We start from the raw sequence: 17,288 nt of genomic DNA, 5'->3' as shown, positions 1-17,288 counted from the left end.
GTGTTTTGTTATTTTTATTGCTATTTTTTAAAAGAGTCTATGTAGTTTGAAATGCAGAAGACTTTAAGGAATCTTATTTTAAAACAATAATTTCTTTCTGAAATTCGTAAGTCATCAAATAAGTCAAAATATGTCGGAGTGTAATTATTGGAGCAGAGAAAGGTAATTTATTTCCAAATCTTCATTGTCGCCCTTGCTGAACACATCATTGCTGATTTTCCTGTGTGTGACAGTTCTTTTCCCGGCTTTTGATTTTGTGTGAGGAAAACATCCAAAGCTCCGTGGACTAATACTACACTTCATTTTATCCCGAAATCGGAATGTCTTTACTGTTCGTTTCGAAGAAGACGATGAATTCTCCTCGCATCCGTCACTGAAAATGGTCTCTCGTAATGGACACGTACAGAACTTATTATTTTCGCCAGTTACGCTACAGCTGTCTGAGCTTGTCTTGCTATAAACCGACGACGCATTATTGAGTTCACGTAGTCTACCAGTTTTTATCCTCTCATTACTTAAACTTAAACCTTGATTCTCTCCATTCCCCTTTCCACAGTAGCCTTTCGTCTCTGGGCATTCGGAATTGCTATAATTCATGGCTACAAAGTTGGTCTTTACCAATGTTTCAGATGTTTGTTTTTCAAAACACTTGGTTAGATTTAAATGTGGTATTGTCTCTTCGTTTTGTGCTCCTCCTCCTGGCGATTGAGGTGGATGACAAACCGTTGACAACTCATCTAAGCTTGAACCGCTTGTGTTGCTAATGGCGCTTGTGTCTGTTCTCTGAGAAGACGATTCGTTGACATCTATATTTCGTTTGTTTTCTGAAGGAGGATATTTACATATCAATCCCCCATAGTTACACTGGCAAAGATTGTGTTGACCATATAGGATATTGCTGCTCTCCACTTCATCGCTATCTGCTCGTCTGTTGTTGTTACTCAATGTATGATTGAGGTCCTTGTGTTGATTGCACCAAGTGAACGTAGACCTGTAACTAGGCCCGGTGTATATGGAGTTTGTATTTTCAATACTATTTCGACGTGAAAGAGAGACAATATTACAAAGTGGAGAGGAATGAGATGCGAGACAACAATTGTCATCAGAACAGCTTCGATCTTCTGACGTACTAGTACTACAAGTGTATGTATCGTTGTGGAGGCTTAACGAAGACCTGGACGAGTCTGAGTCAGTATATTCGTCTGAGACAGATTCATAATAGTAGTGGTCGGCTTCATGGTCGTCATCATTTTCGTCGTTGTCGTCGTCATTATCATTATCATCATCGTCATCATCATCATAATAATAATAATCATCATCATCATCATCAGCAGCAGCAGCAGCAGCAGCAACAGCATCACCGCCACCGCCATCATCACATAAGCTAAAATCACTATAATTTTCACCGTCTTCGTCATTGTCGTCGTCGTCATCGTCGTCATTGTATGCTTCTGCTCCGGTTTCGTTTCGCGTGCCAAATTCCACTTTCGCCTGCAGGCTGGGTCTATACCAATCTAGAACAAAGCTAGATCTTCGATTGCCTTGGCCGTCAGAGAGACGCTGAAAAGAGTTACTATTCATTTCATCGGCGACACAATTTTCCAAGTTGATTGTACCAAGAACCATGGCATTACGTGTAGCGCAACCTGCTGCACTCCACGATGAACTACAATCGCTAGACAACTCATCTGTCAACACATCATCACTAGTGTTATCTAAGTTCTCCTCTCTGCCAAATATATTGTGTGACACAGGATTGGCATCTTCAAAACTGTATGCGTTGCAAGCCGTTGAACTCGATCCATCTTGCGCAACGGCATCGATAAGTGTGGTGTACATGGACGTCAGTGTATTACGTGTTTTATTATTGTTTTTCGTCATTCGCTCAGGTAGGGGATCAATCATTGAATTTGACGTCAACTGTTGCTGTAATTTGTGGTTGGAGGTAGATTCCCCTGTGGACGGATGATTGGTATGGTCTTGAAGCAAAGTTTCATCGCCAGAATTTCCAATACTCAATGTGTCGTTTGTACCAGCGAACAGACTTTTCTTTTTAGTATATGACATTGCTGACTTCACGTAAAAACCATATACCCTCGGTGGAGAGACTGCTTTTATTTGCTGGTTGTTTTCAACAACACTGATAGTGTCTTCCTTCTTGTTGACTCTCTCAGTTATTTTTGGTCGTTTGATTCTTGCCATTTTTAAGAAAATGTTTTCTTCTCCAGTTTTATGCAAGGATATACTTTGGCACGACGGTTCACTTACTTTCTTTTGTTCTTGATTTCCGAAAATGTTTCTCATATCATGTGCCCTCTCAGGAAGTGGTTCGATCCTGCCGGCATCAGTTGTTTGGTTTTCATCTACTGGTGACCGGCTACTTACTACATCTTCAGCATTATTTTGTATTTGTTTACTGGCTGTTCCCTTTTTATCATCATCCAACCAGCTGATGATGATGTCGGAGGATGTCTGCGCACTTGATTTTTCGGATTTGAACAACTCATGGTTTATTTTTTGGTTCTGGTCTTCATTCTTGTCCTCTTTTGAAAATGTCAATGGTTTCAATTCTAGCAGTGTGTCTGCTTGAGCATAGGGTTCAAGGTACGAAGCCGCTTCATGGATTGGAAGACGGATAAACTCCAATTTGTTCTCTTTTGTTTCATCACAACTTTCTTTTTCACTTGGTAGTAGCGTTTTTTTATTTTCTTTCGCATAATAATCCGGTATTGAAGGACACATTTCATTTTTGTGCTCCTTTTTTACGACAAATGAATTAATTTTGATTATTTCTTGTGTTTCATCCTCTTTATTCAAATCAGAGTCCGTGCATTTTGTCGATTCAGCCACTCCCGTGTCATTAATGGGGTTGATTTCATTTGACGATGATGGTTTTTTAAATTGTATATTAGCTTTTGTCCATTTTTCCAACATATTAGTATCTTTAAAAACATCGTGGAAATTTGGTGTAGAAAATATAGACATGACGTTATTTTGTTTTAGACGATTTGTTCCATCATCATCTACAACTAAATCGTAACAAGGCTTGGAACGTGTGTTGCATTCTGGAAAGGTAAACCGTTTCCTCACATTGTAGCTTGTTTTAATACTACATGCTGGGTCGGACAGTCTAATTTCATGAATGCTTCCAGCGCTTAGGCGTGGTGATACTGATTCGGTAATTTTGACAGTGGACGAGATGGGCTTTTGGATATCCTTCTTACCCTGATCTAAAGTATTGGTCGAGTTCGTATGAGATGCTAGATTATCAATTTTCTCTCTAGAATTTATTCGTATATCTTTGATTTCCTGATTATTTAAGGAAATATTATCCTTGTCATTTCCCTCGTCCAATCCTGTTGGAGACAGACACATTCGAATGGAATGCTTGGAGTCTTTCTCAAGATGTTTATCCACGTTTGAGTCGTCAGCTGGACTCGTAAGCGCATGGTTACACGTCTCGTTGCTGTCAAACAGCTGGCAACTTTCCATAACATAATCGCTATTACTACATGCTCCGCCACTAGAATCCCCTGATGATGTCATGATCAGATCAGGTAAATGTTGTGGCAATAACAGCTTTTCTTCTTCGTCTGGGTCCAAGTGTTCAATGCAGGCAAGATTTCTCAGAATTGAACTCAACCCACGTTGTTTTCTACAGGGGTCATTCAAATTAGGCGTTGGGAAATACAGTCTTTCGCCCACACGCATAAAATCATCTCTGTCTACTGTGCTTAAATCAAGCGCTCTTGCTCGATGATTTTCTTGGTCGACTTCATGAATGATGTCAAGGTCGACGCACTGATTGGACATCTCTTCATGAGGAATGGCGTCATCATTTGACCAAATGATGACTTCATCGCACTGCCTCACCAGTGACTGGGTCGTGCTTATTTCAGAAAGTTTTTCTACGGATTTTGACGAAGGCGGCCACAGTCGATTAGAATCTCTGAAAGCTTGGAGATACGATTGCACCTTTGGAGCCTCGATCGCTCTCTTTGTCAAAGTCGAGCTGAGTGTTGCCGCACTTTCTGCTACATTGTTTTTTCCACGACATTTTTCCAATGGCTGTGTTTCTGTGTATCCAGAACTTTCCGCATTAATACCATCAATTACTAAACAAGACCCATCATCGGGATGAGAAGGAAAAGAGGCTTGTTTGACCCTATCCGCCTGTTGTTTTGCGTTTGATGTCGGTGTGTGCATCGTTCGGTATAAATTTCCATCTGTGGGCTTTTTGTTTGTTTGGTCCCTTTCTAAACTCTCTTTTTCGTTTTTTACGTCCTCGGCAGAAGAATTTTGTTTTAAGTTGTCACAATTTTGGCGTATTTCAGTTGGTTTGTGCAATTTGTACCTCATATTTAAAACTTTATTTTTTCGACTCTGTTTATTAATGACATCGGGAGAGAATGGGGTGGTTGTGTTTCGTTTCTTGTGTAGTGTTTTGTATGTGCTCGTGAATGACTCCCCTGCCTGGTTGGACTCTTTTGTGCCATTCACTTCTGCGCTGCCGGACTTAAAAGATTTGTTTTCTGTCAACGATTTACTTGGAGACTGCTGTTGTGAATTCCCTGTCGATTTGTGCAATTTATATCTGGGATATCTTGTTTTAAACTTACGACTGTGAGGAGGACTGGCACCATCGGATCCTGATGGTTTGGAAGTCTTTTTGAGGACTTGATATGAACTGGTGTTTATTGGACGCGTATTCTTTTTGACACTTGGACTCGGACTCCAAATGTCCAAATGGCTTATTTGCTCCGATACTGATGCTAGGTTTGTCTCGTCTGGAATCGTTTTTGCTTTAATTGGAGCTTTATGAAATTTGTATTTTAGTTTCTTCATCTTTGTCAAGCGACTTTGAGCTGGCGGTTTTGTTTCTGATAATATAGGCTCTGTAGGTTTTTTCCCTTTTTTAAATTTGAGTCTTCCTTCACGGGGTGTGCCAGTCTTTTTGATCGATGTATTTACTTTATTTTCTTCGTGGCTTTTATTTAATTTTCCACTCGCAACAACTGAGACTTTTTTTCTCTCCACACGTGATGAAATAGATTTAGCGTTGTTTTTTACTGTTATTTCATTGGATGTGATCGTTCCTCCCGAATGATCAAGTGTTACATCGTAACGATTCATATCTCTGGACAAATGTTTAACAACGGGACGGTCTCCTCTGTAATGTTTGCCAGTCGGATCCTCGACCGATTCCGTCATTGGATTTTTCCCATCAACCGAAAACTCGTTGTGTTCAATGGAAATAGACTCTAAGTTGTCACTTGGCGCAGCTCTGATATAGTTTTCACCTCTTTTTAGCCGCTCTGCGTCTTTTAGAGTCATTTTATTTTTTTCCCCCAAAATTCTCTTTTTGGATTTCTTATTTACACCGGCGATGCAGGATGATCTAAATCGACTGTTAGAAATTATATCAGATCCATAATCTTCATCATAATTTTCAATATTTCCTTTGCGAGATTCAACATCATCTGCTAAGTCATTGTTTTGTCCTTTTGTTTTCATTTTGTGGTTAGATACTTCAAAATTAAAACCAGGTGACATATGCCCCTGTCCATTTTTCATGTATCTTGAAATTCTGCGCTTAATTTTATTCATCCGCTTTTGGACCATCTCTTCCTGCAACCTTCGGGGATTGGATTGTCGCGTTGCCAATGGCAGACACCACATAGTTGTTTCAGTTTTGCCCTTCCTTTCGAAAGGTTTTAGATCTTCACGTCCTTTGCTTTGTTGGATCGATGCTTGTGTACATGTGGACGTCTCATTACTTTGCTCTGAGCCGTTTTGTTTTTGTGTTTTGTACTCCTGAAATCGGAGCTGTTGTCTTTTTGATATGTAATCCATGTTTTTGTTATCTGAATGCTTTTTACACAACACTGGGATTTTTGTCCTTTTCGGAATGTCCTTTTTGTTTTCGCAAGACATTAAGTCAGACTGCCATTCGAAACTTTTATTTTCTCGACTATCTTTTAGTTGGTAGTTATTTTCAAAACGTTTGTTGTTTCTAATAAAAGTGTTTATTTGAAGCTCTTTCAAAAGTTCTGTACTTGGGAAGTATTCATTTACTTGATTTCTTTCCATTTCAGCTTTGGAATTTCCCTCATTTTCAATAAACCGGTTTTTATTCTTGCTTGATATTTTAAAATGTCCATTATTATCAGCTTGCAAAGGAATTGTCACTTCAAGGGAATTTTCACAAGAGTCTGTATCGACCGTCGAAAGGTGGTGGTTCTGCTTTTCCATTTTTGACTTATTAATTACCATCAATTGCTCCATTCTCTCTCCGACAAGAACGTCGTTCATATTTTGAGCATTAGACTGTTTACCCTCTAAAGAAAGGACAGAGAACTGAGGAGTTGGACTCCGACAACCAGAGTACTTATTTCCACAAATTGGAAATATTAGCGGCTCAAGTCGTTTAGCATGCTGAGGTGAGGGATGTGCTTTTCCATCAGAGTCTATTGGTAAGTCTATATACAAAAGCTTTTCATTATTTAATTTGAAACTTGGTAATTGGCCAACATTTTCTTTAATGTCATGAGAGTCAAATCTAGTCTCATCATCACATTCGATTTTCTTATCTAACTGTGGTTGACTTGTTACAAAGGGGATTGTCCCGTCGGATTTTGTTCGTTTGTTAGACTTTTTCAGAGACGAGAAACGTCGGTTTGATGGTTCCATCACGTATGCTGCTTGTACAGTCATATCTGGAGCATTTTTTGAAATTGACACATTTCTCTCGCACAAACGGGTAGTATCACTTTTTTCGCCATCAACCTGCCTTGATAGATAACGCATTTTATTTTTTGTTTGTTTCTCGGTGACTTTTGTCATGATTTGCCCTTGACTTTGGTCTTGATGTTTAGAAGGGGATTTTCCCAAAGCATACTTTCCTTGTGCTAGTGATTGTATTGCTCGCTTTTTTCCTGTATTCAACTTCTCAGTGTCAAGCGGATCCTTTGTATTTTTGGGATTGGCAGGGACATCGAGTAGGCCTTTTGGATAAGTTACCAATTCGATTGTGTTACTTAAATCAAATCCGTCCTTGAATTTCAGTCTATTTTTATTAAAGTTTGAGGAAACTGCTAAAGAAGAAGTTACTTCAGAAACCTCTGTGAATCCAGACAAATCCAAAGGAGGAGAACCTTTAAGATTGCCTTCGATATATTCAAGAGTTTTTTCTGCATTCGAATCACGGTCGCTCTTCAAATTTTTGCTGTTAGTTACAACCTTTTCTTTCTGATACGAACTTTTTGTGCATGTTTTTAGATTCTTCTCATCACTTGTTTTGTTTTTTTTCAATTCTTTCTCCACTTCTAACTGGGTTGCAATTTTCTCTAAATTGTCGGCGGAGTCAGATATTTTATCAAGCGCAGAATTGCAATACTTTTGTTTCGCGTTAACTTCAGAGTGAGGTTTGGTTAGATGAGTTGGAACTTTCTCTTTGTTTTTTTCAGTTGTATCTTGTCGCTTTTGAACTGAAAAATATGTAGGATCATGAATGTCTATAATATGGTTAGGCTTTTTTCTTTCTTTGCAATTGCCATGCGTTTCATCACCGGATTTGTGATTTCTTTTGTCACATGGCTTCGATGTTGGTCCTTCTGAAGGCTTACATCCAAGGCAAAATGGATCGTTTACTGAACTATGTTTTGATGTTAAAGATGATTCATCATCTTTGTTTGTTTTGCTTACGTCGCTTCCAGAATCCATAGATACTTTTCCATCCGATTCGATTTTTTCAGCACATGTTGAGTTCCTTCCTTTTTGTTTTCGTGTCTTGAAATCCGGTGCATCATATTTAGTTGTCAGCATACCAAATCGTGAATTATGTCTTTTTACTTTTGGAGACTTGGGTGAAAAGGAGTTGGCATCTTCATAATAACGGTACTTATTAGATTTCTTTTTGAATTTTGAACCATCTGATTGTTCATGTTCACTTCGTTTCGGGAAGGAAGCTAAAAATGTTGGGGAATCTCCATGCCCTTTTATCTCGATTGTGTTTGAATCTTTTATCGGAGAGTTAACACATTCTGGGGAATGTTTATTCGCTTTGACTTCAACGGTAAAGTTTCCAGCATTGATATATAGATGAGAGTTTGAAGCCACTGGAGATTGCGTACGTTCCCCCTTTTCCTTTTGCTTTCCACGGTGAGGATGCTTTGCACGCTTTGTGACAGAAGTTTGACTGAATGATTTAGCTGGAAAGCATTTCGACAGGTCTGTTTTTGATACTGTAGGATTCGTTGGACCGCAATCTTTTGCCTGAAGACACATGACATGCTCAAACTCGTCAATACGAATGCTGGACTTTCGAGCTTTTTCAGACTGACGTTTATCTAGTCTTTGGGTCTTACCTCTTAACTTAACGGGATCAATCATTTTGTAGGAATAGTCGTTGTCGCACACGGCCCGTCGCTTTTTCGAACGGCGCTGAACACGTGGAGGGCTTGCATCCGTGCTGTCTATTGCAGGTGGTTTAGAAGCTCTATTGACAACTGGTGTTACGAAGGAAACGGGTGATAGCTTAATGTCGTTGTTATAGCGTTGGCGGAAGGCGCGAGGCCGATATTCAGGCGGTCTATTTTTAGCCATCTGTATTTTGGATGCTCGGCCAAGGATATGACCATCTGAGATTGGGCTAAGGTGTTTATATCGACTGAAAATATCAAAATGGAATTGTTGATAAATTAGGGGGCATAAATCTACCAATCAAGAAGGCCATGTGGTCTTTCCTTCTACTAAATAACAATCTGAAAAAGCAAGAAAAATAATCACATTATAACAAAAACTACTTATCTTCAAATCGGACATGGAATCATTCCTTCCCTTTTGGATCGGAACCGGTGGAGTAATAACAGCAACAACTAATAAGTTTCAGTTCGCCATGTATAAATGCAAAGAAAAGTTCTTACCCCCCCCCCCCCCCTGCCATTCGCGGTGAATAATGGCGACATCGCACCTAGCAGCAGCTAGTAGAAAACTAATCTATAGTGTGAAGTGTGAAACCAGTCTTCCAGAGGACTGGATACATACATTGTGCAACTGATCTTATAGTTTCAGGGTGATGGCATCTTATTTTCTAGCCTAAATAAATGCTGGTCGTCAATAAATATCACCCATCCTCGCTCCTTTACGACCCGTTATCATAAGAATCTGCCTATACATCGTGCTACTAAGATAGTTATACCACCTTATCATCCAATATGGAACCTTTTCATTTTGAGTCCTCCAGAGTACTGCTTACACACTTCCAATGAGTTTTGAGCCGGGAGAGGGGAAGGTGTGATGTCACGAGTTCTACTTCCCATTGAGACTGCTTTCAACTGAATGATTTTGAGGTGCGATTACGATGGAATCTTTCTCAAAAAAACGAATGTGAAGGCTGATTCGGTTCGGTGACATGGCCTACGTACTATTTACCCCCCCCCCCCCCCCCCACTCCCCCCAGCCCCCGGCATCCGGTAAGCCAAAGACAAATAACACCAGACAGGAAAAAGATAAAAGAGGACGACTATCCATCACAGTATTAATCATGATGATGAGGATTATTATTATTATTATTATTATTATTATTATTATTATTATTATTATTATTATTATATATTATTATTATTATTATTATTATTATTATTATTATTATTATTATTATTATTATTTATTATTATTATTATTATTATTATTATTATTATTATTATTATTATTATTATTATTATTATTATTATTTATTATGATTATTATTATTATTATATTATTATTATTATTATTATTATTATCATTATTATTATTATTATTATTATTATTTATTATTATTATTATTATTTTATTATTATTTTTATTATTATTATTATTATTATTATTATTATTATTATTATTATCATCATCATCATCATTTTTATTATTATTATTATGATTATTATTTATTATTATGATTATTATTATTATTATATTATTATTATTATTATTACTACTACTACTACTACTACTACTACTACTACTACTACTACTACTACTACTACTACTACTACTACTACTTCTACTACTACTACTACTACTACTACTACTACTACTACTACTACTACTACTACTACTACTACTACTACTACTACTACTACTACTACTACTACTACTACTACAAATACTATTGTGACTCACAGATTATCGCCAGCTGGACATCGTGGAAATGCCACTTTGGAAGCAATACCTGTTAATAAATGAAACGTTATCTTAAATAGCTTTACTTTCATGGTGCTGATACCATCTCTCTCTCTCTCTCTCTCTCTCTCTCTCTCTATATATATATATATATATATATATATATATATATATATATATATATATATATATATATACTAGTAAAAAGCCCGCAATTTCGCGGGGAAAGAACTAAATTAATTCGATATTGTACCCACCATCATTTAATGAGGGCAGATTGGTAAACAACATTGTCTGTGTAACTTGGTACATCCTCTGTTGATTTTTCTGTGTGACCCAACATGAAGTGTAAGCCACTATAGACTCTGACCCGTGACACAGCAACATACAGTTTTCCGTGTGTGAAAACAGGTTGTGGTAAGAAAATCAACTGTATTTATTTTCCATTCCATTGTATTTATTTTCCAACAACAATCTACACGTTTTTATATTTCACTTTCTAAACTGCATTACACAGTTCCTCCCCAAAGGAGCATAATAATTTCCTGCCAACCAATGTTTTGTTTATTCATCTTAACTACGCCACTACCACATTATCTCATTCATCTGTGGTGTTTCATTCATCCTGTTTTGTTGATAAAGGGGAAACCCGAAACGTTCATTTGATCTGTTTTTTGTAATTAAATTGAAGTTTTTAAAATGCTTCTATATGATGACAAATTGAATAAATAAGCGCCTGACAAAAGATCAACGCTGAAAATACAAATTGAAAGAATACTGGGAATGTGGGAGCTTTCGGAATGTCTCCCCTTTACTTAACTTATGGAGAAACAAATACCCTAGCACCTCCTTATGACTAACCCTAATAGAAAAATAAATCCTCCGATCTCGAGCTAACCCTAATAGAAAAAAAATGATGACAAATTGAATAAATACACGCCTGACAAAAGATCAAGGGTGAAAATACAAATTGAAAGAACACTGGGGATGTAGGAGCTTTCGGAATGTCTCCCCTTTACTTAACTCATGGAAAAACAAACACTCTAGCACCGTTACTAAGACTTATGACTAACCCTAATAGAAAAAAAACCCTTCGATCTTGAGCTAACCCTAATAGAAAAAAAGACCCTCGAACTGCTTTGCACTACCTTTCAATACTTCACAAATCAAATGGCGGCTGAAAATCAAAATAATGGTCAAAATCTATCTGTCAACTTTTGGTTGTTCTTCCTGTCGTAAAAACGCCAAACTAACAACTTTTATAGTGACGAAATTGGTTGTTTTTGAGAGTGTTAGTGTCGTCGGTACCTATTTTATGATATCTGTGTGACTCAACGAACTTTCAAACTGACTTTAAATTATAAAAGGAAATCAAGTTATCTGTTTATCTCTCTGTAAAAAAATACATTTCTATTTTTCAAATCTTTCAGTAGAGTTGTGCGCCGCATAAATTTTTGTATTGACTCAAATAAGCACAATGTTCTCCACAAGGCTATATTTTTTAAAGAAAAGATAATATATATATCTTTCTCTCTCTCTCTCTCTCTCTCTCTCTCTCTCTCTCTCTCTCTCTCTCTATCTCTCTCTCTCTTTGTGTGTATTTGTGTGTGTGTGTGTGTGTGTATGTGTGTGTGAAACTGAGGGAGAAAAGAAGTTTACTTCCTATTAGAATTAGCTTAAAATTATAGAATTCAGCTGAGATTCATTCACTCAAATCATCGAATTACAAAGAGACAACAATCTTTTTACTTCAAACACACAAACACACACACACACACACATATACACAGACGCACTCACACACACACACACACGCGCGCGCGCGCGCGCATAAGGAATAAATGAGTCAGCTACCCCACTCACTAGTGAATGCATACATTCAGTCTTTTTCCCCCCAAGGACAATAATGTGGAATCGCTCTCCGGCAACTTGAGAAATTCTAACAGGAGGACATAATAGTATAATAGGCTTCAACAGTCTTGACGTCACTTACCTCGTAATGACGCATAATAACTTAGTAACTGGTTCTAAACTATCGGAACAATGGCGGACGCCCTTATGAAATACTTCTCCGACGAGCATAGAAGTGTATTCAGAGGAGAAAAACATTATAAAAATCTGATCATGTTTTGACTTTTATACATTCTGATCACATGACGTGAAAAAAGTTCTAACCAGCAGGGAGAATAAAAAGTATCGATTTTCTTTGTTTAGAACCATGCTGCTGGTTGCTGGGCGGACGTGACATCAGACTATTGAATCCAATTGTCGTGATACAGAAACATAACCCTACACGAACACCATCCCACACCACGCAAATGTTGCGTCTATTTTCAATATTGAAGCTGCAAAAGTTTGGATTGGCTTTGATTGGATAAGAAAAGTAATGCCCGTTATCTCTCTTAAGTTGTTTTAGAGGAAAGTGATATATGAGAACCTACTTGAGACATATTTATGCATAGTGTCAAGTTGTGTATTTGATGATGGTGTTGTTGGTTTAGGGAGTTTAAAAAAAATTACCAGTTCTATTTATTAACGGTTTTTGGTCAATACATCAGAAATTTTGGAACGATTCAAACCGCCCTAAAACGTATATGCCTACATGATCTTTTCTCTCTTTTATTTTAATACCCTTAGAATTATTGTGGTACAAAACTCACCTTTTGGTCCCAGACTATTCCTCCCCAAATAGTCTCTGGGTGTAACCTGTAGAAGGTTATTGTTATTATTATCATCATTATTATCTTTATTATTTTTTTCATCATCATACTTATTCTGTCAATGATAAAGGTGATGATGATGATGATAATCTGTGGAGGTGAATCAATATTGAAACACTCTGTACCATTGCTAGCTCATCACAAACAAAACTCAACAAGCATCTCCTAAAGTTAAGTAGGAATTGCTTCTCTTCCAATGTACACAATCACAATGTTTTAAAATGTAAGCAATGTTAAAATATCAAGTTACTCCTCCTCCCCCCCCCCCCCACCTCCTATAATCAAGCATTTTGACTAATGAATCATAGAAGGCTTTGTCAATATGTAACAGCATTTGTATGGAAAACGAATGGAGGAAAGAGGAAAAATTATATGAAACCAGCACAACATGGGGATATCTAATACAAATAGTAATAGTAGTAACAAGAACAATGTAATAATCTATTATTTTTAAAAATAGAGTTGGGGATCACCATGGTTCTGTACTGGCAATGTTAAATTTTTATCATTACTGGTAAATCTAAAAATTATAAAGCTATTTTTTCAGACTAGTATACGAGTAACGTGCAAACTTTTTTTTTTAAATTTCAGGCTACTAATTCTATGGCCAGTTGATCTAAATGGTTTGTCTAGAACATCTGTTAGGACGTAATCATGAGTCCTTTGGGCTTCGGATTTGCCATAATGTGAAGAGCGCTCACCGGAAATTCTACACCCCCTGTTGGACGGAGGAGTCGGAAAACCTGGCCAAGGAGTACTAGCAGACTCAGTCCCAGGACGTAGCCGATAGACTACTTCAGTTTCTGGCAGAAGGAAGGAAGTAAATGTGGCAGGAGACCGTCGAAAGTCTCGACTTTACACACTCTAGCCACCACGCTTGGTGACTGATAAAGAATTTGGATCCTGACTGGAATTTCGCGAAGGCCGCACCGGAGTGTAAGGTAGACACAATTGCCAAGAATATAAAGAACCATAGCAAACAGGTTCCGACTCAGTCTTTCGAGTGCGGTGTCCGCATTCATACCGTACGATTTTGGACTGCGGAGGAGTCGGACTGGACATCCCCGTTCAGTCCCCGAGAAGTGGGTGCAGTCATTAGCGATGTCAAGAACGTCAAGTCAGCAGGGATATATGGCATATATCCCGATATGCTAACGCATCTGGCTCCCAGGGCACGGGCCTGGCTGGCAGAGGCAATGTCTGACGTCCTTGCAAAAGGAAACTTCCACAAGTGTGGAAGCTCGCTAAGATAGTTGCCATCCCGAAGTCAGGGAAACCGGCGAAGGAAGACGACAGTTACAGACCCATATCACTTCTGAGCGGCTTGTACACACTTTTGGAGAGCGTTCTCTTGAATCGACGAGGGCCGATCCTAGACGCTGCCCTGCCACCCGAACAGTCGGGCTTCAGGGAAGGGAGGTGCACCACGGACCAGGTCATTGTCCTTAAAGGGCATATTGAAGCAGGTTTCGAAAGGAAACAGCAAACTGGTGCTGTATTTATCGGCCTATCGACGGCGTACGATACGGTCTGGTGCGAAGGTTTAATGCTCAAACTTGCAAAGATCATAAGGTGCAAAAAGACCCTGAAGTTGTTCTCTTCAATCTTATGGGAAAGACAATTCCACGTTGCGCTGGGAGACACTACGAATAAAGTAAGGAAACTGAAGAATGGGGTCCCTCAGGGATCTGATCTGGCGCCAATGTTGTTTAATGTCTACGTTAGCGACATGCCGAACACTTCCTCCTTGAGACTGGGATACGCGGACGACTGGGCACTCGTTAATCAAAGTAAAGTGAGATCGTCACCAAACTCAAATCCTTCTTTGACAAGTGGTACCTGAAGATGAACCCTTCGAAAACCGTGGCCACTGTATTTCACCTATGCCAAAATCCAAAATACCTGGGGGGTTACGCCGGACCGCAGCCTTACCTATCGGGTGCATCTCGAAGAAATTGCCCAGAAGATAGAGAAATGCAACTGTCTTCTGAGGAAGCTGGCGGGATCAACTTGGGGTGCTAGTCAAACGCTCATGAGGACGCCCGCCTTGTCACGATGCTATTTCACCGTAGAGTAGTGCGCTCAAGTGTGAGGTAAAAGCAAGAACGCTGAGAAGGCAGATGTGTAACTTCGCAAGTCTATGCACATAGTGTCGAGAACACTGGCAACAACGCATAGAGAATGAGGTCCAATAATGGCAGCAGTCCAGCCCCCCCGATGTCTCTCTCTCTCTCTCTCTCTCTCTCTCTCTCTCTCTCTCTCTCTCTCTCTCTCTCTCTCTCTCTCTCTCTCTCGTGGCTCTTTTCTGGCTTCTTATGCATCCACGCGTTTGGCCGTTTCGATTTCTTTGCTGGTTATTTGGGTATTTGCTCATCGATTCCAAACGTTTCACGGCACACCTCATGTATCGCATCACCACATTTATATTTTTTTAAAACTAGTGTCCATGGAACTCTTTCTTATTAGAAAGTTCAATGTAAGCACAATTAATGAATCAGCTTCCTCTCGTTTCTGGATGTCGTGATAAGCCTTGGGGAGATTAAGCCTCTAAATACTGCATGGCTGCGATGTCTTCATCATGGACATACATATTCAGTTATATGCCTTTCTTCCTGGCCTGGGTTTTGCAACAATTTTCCGCTTCCGCAGTGAAATCTTCTTTCTGTGCACTGAATCAACAGTTCTTGTCGCAAATACATGAAAATTCAATTCTTTGTGCGTTTAAAGACACGTCATATAAATGCCCCATGGCTTGTATGACAAAAGGTCAAAAGGTCATCAATTTCAGTATTGTGTTACTAGTGTTATGCGTGTGTCAGAGATTCTGTCCCTCAGTTGTGCCCAGCACAGTGAACACTATTATGAGCACAATTCACACATAGGAACCAAACATAATGTGTAAGATTTGACAATGAGATCTCCGATTTTTTTTATTATTGAAAAAGGAGTGAGACAAGAATGTGTTTTATCGCCAGACCTTTTCAACCCGTATTCTGAAAAAAATATTCCGTGAAATTGAAGAAGTACCAGGCATCTGTGTTGGAGGTAAAAATTTGACGCACCTGAAGTATGCAGACGATGCAGTTCTTATTATGGCTTACACACCAGAAAACCTTCAGATTATGTTTGACATATTAGTGGCTGGTAGCGAAGCAAAGGGAATTTTGCTGAACGTCAAGAAATCCGAGTGAATGGTCATTAACAAACAAAACCAAGATATATCTGTTCACCTCACCAGCAAAGGGGAACCAATCAAATTAGTTTAAAAGTTTAAATATCTCGGTGCAACGATCATGAACGACGCTAGAGATTTTTTAGAAATAAAACAAAGAAAAGCGATCGTTAAAAACACCTTCCACAATCTAAGACCAGTCATGTCTGCCATCAATATTAAATTAAACACGAAACTTAAGGTTATCTAAACGTGCGTTCTCTCCTCTCTCCTCTACGCGTGTGAAGCCTGGACTCTAGACAAGGAATGATGTCAAAACCGCCTAGAAGCTTTCGAAATGTGCTTGTACAGAAGATTGCTAAGCATCAAATGTTCAGATAGAATAACAAACGTTGACATTTTGTATAGAATAGGTAAACCCATTCAAATCGTGAAAACCACCAGAATTTCTTGGCCATGTGTGGCGACGAGGGCACATTGAAAACCTGACACTCAGTGGCTACATAGAGGAGAAAAAGCTCGCGGCCGTCAGAGGTTGACGTTTTTGACCAGTTTGAGGCTATCAACAAGCAACATCTCTATACATTCCGAGTACATGAGGGAGACAGAGGACAGATCGTCGTGGAGGCATATGATAGGCAACGTGCACACACGGCCAGGGATAAGTAAGTAAATAAATAGGCACACGAAGGTACTATTGTTTAAGATGCGATGGTTTCTCTGAATGAACCAACCCCCCCCCCCCAAAAAAAAAAAAACCCGAATAAACTTGACCTTTTATTTAGAGCAATATCCAAACAAAACTCACAAAAGCACTCAATTCATAAAAGCATCTAGTCACAACACTGAGATTCTAATCCATGTGGACATGTCTTTATTATTATTATTATCATTATTATTATTATTATTATTATTATTATTATTATTATTATTATTATTATTATTATTATTATTATTATTATTATTATTATTATTATTGGGACTGGATTTAGTAACAAAAAGCTTTCACTCAATATCGGGGTTTGCACTTACCGTGCTGGATTTCCGGATCCAACTGAACAGGCACCTGAGCATAAATCTGAAACAATTGGTCATATAACGTAATATTGTACTGTATATATGTGTGTCTGTGTGGGTGGGTGTGGGTGTGTGGGTGGGTGTGGGTGTGTGGGTGTGTGTGTGTGTGGGGGGGGGGGTTGGGGTGGAGTGGGGGTGTTTGAGTGGTTTGAGTG

General features: G+C 38.8%; 1 protein-coding gene across 1 annotated transcript in view; it reads right to left on the bottom strand.

Annotated features, from left to right (window-relative positions):
- LOC144967858 (uncharacterized) overlaps nt 1-17,288 on the bottom strand; it is a 25,255-nt gene continuing 7,967 nt past the window's right edge. The window contains exons 3-6 of the mRNA XM_078905584.1: nt 17,089-17,134; nt 12,825-12,870; nt 10,165-10,213; nt 1-8,668 (exon numbers count right to left, since the gene is read on the bottom strand). Of these exons, the coding sequence (XP_078761710.1) occupies nt 145-8,668; nt 10,165-10,213; nt 12,825-12,870; nt 17,089-17,134 (8,665 nt within the window). The 3' untranslated portion in view covers nt 1-144. The remainder of the gene's footprint in view (nt 8,669-10,164; nt 10,214-12,824; nt 12,871-17,088; nt 17,135-17,288) is intronic.

Source organism: Berghia stephanieae, chromosome 3 (genome assembly GCF_034508935.2).
Source record: "Berghia stephanieae isolate SIO BIC M18660-M18661 chromosome 3, UCSD_Bste_1.3, whole genome shotgun sequence".
Taxonomy (NCBI): domain Eukaryota; kingdom Metazoa; phylum Mollusca; class Gastropoda; order Nudibranchia; family Aeolidiidae; genus Berghia; species Berghia stephanieae.
This window is presented reverse-complemented; position numbering and strand designations above follow the sequence as displayed.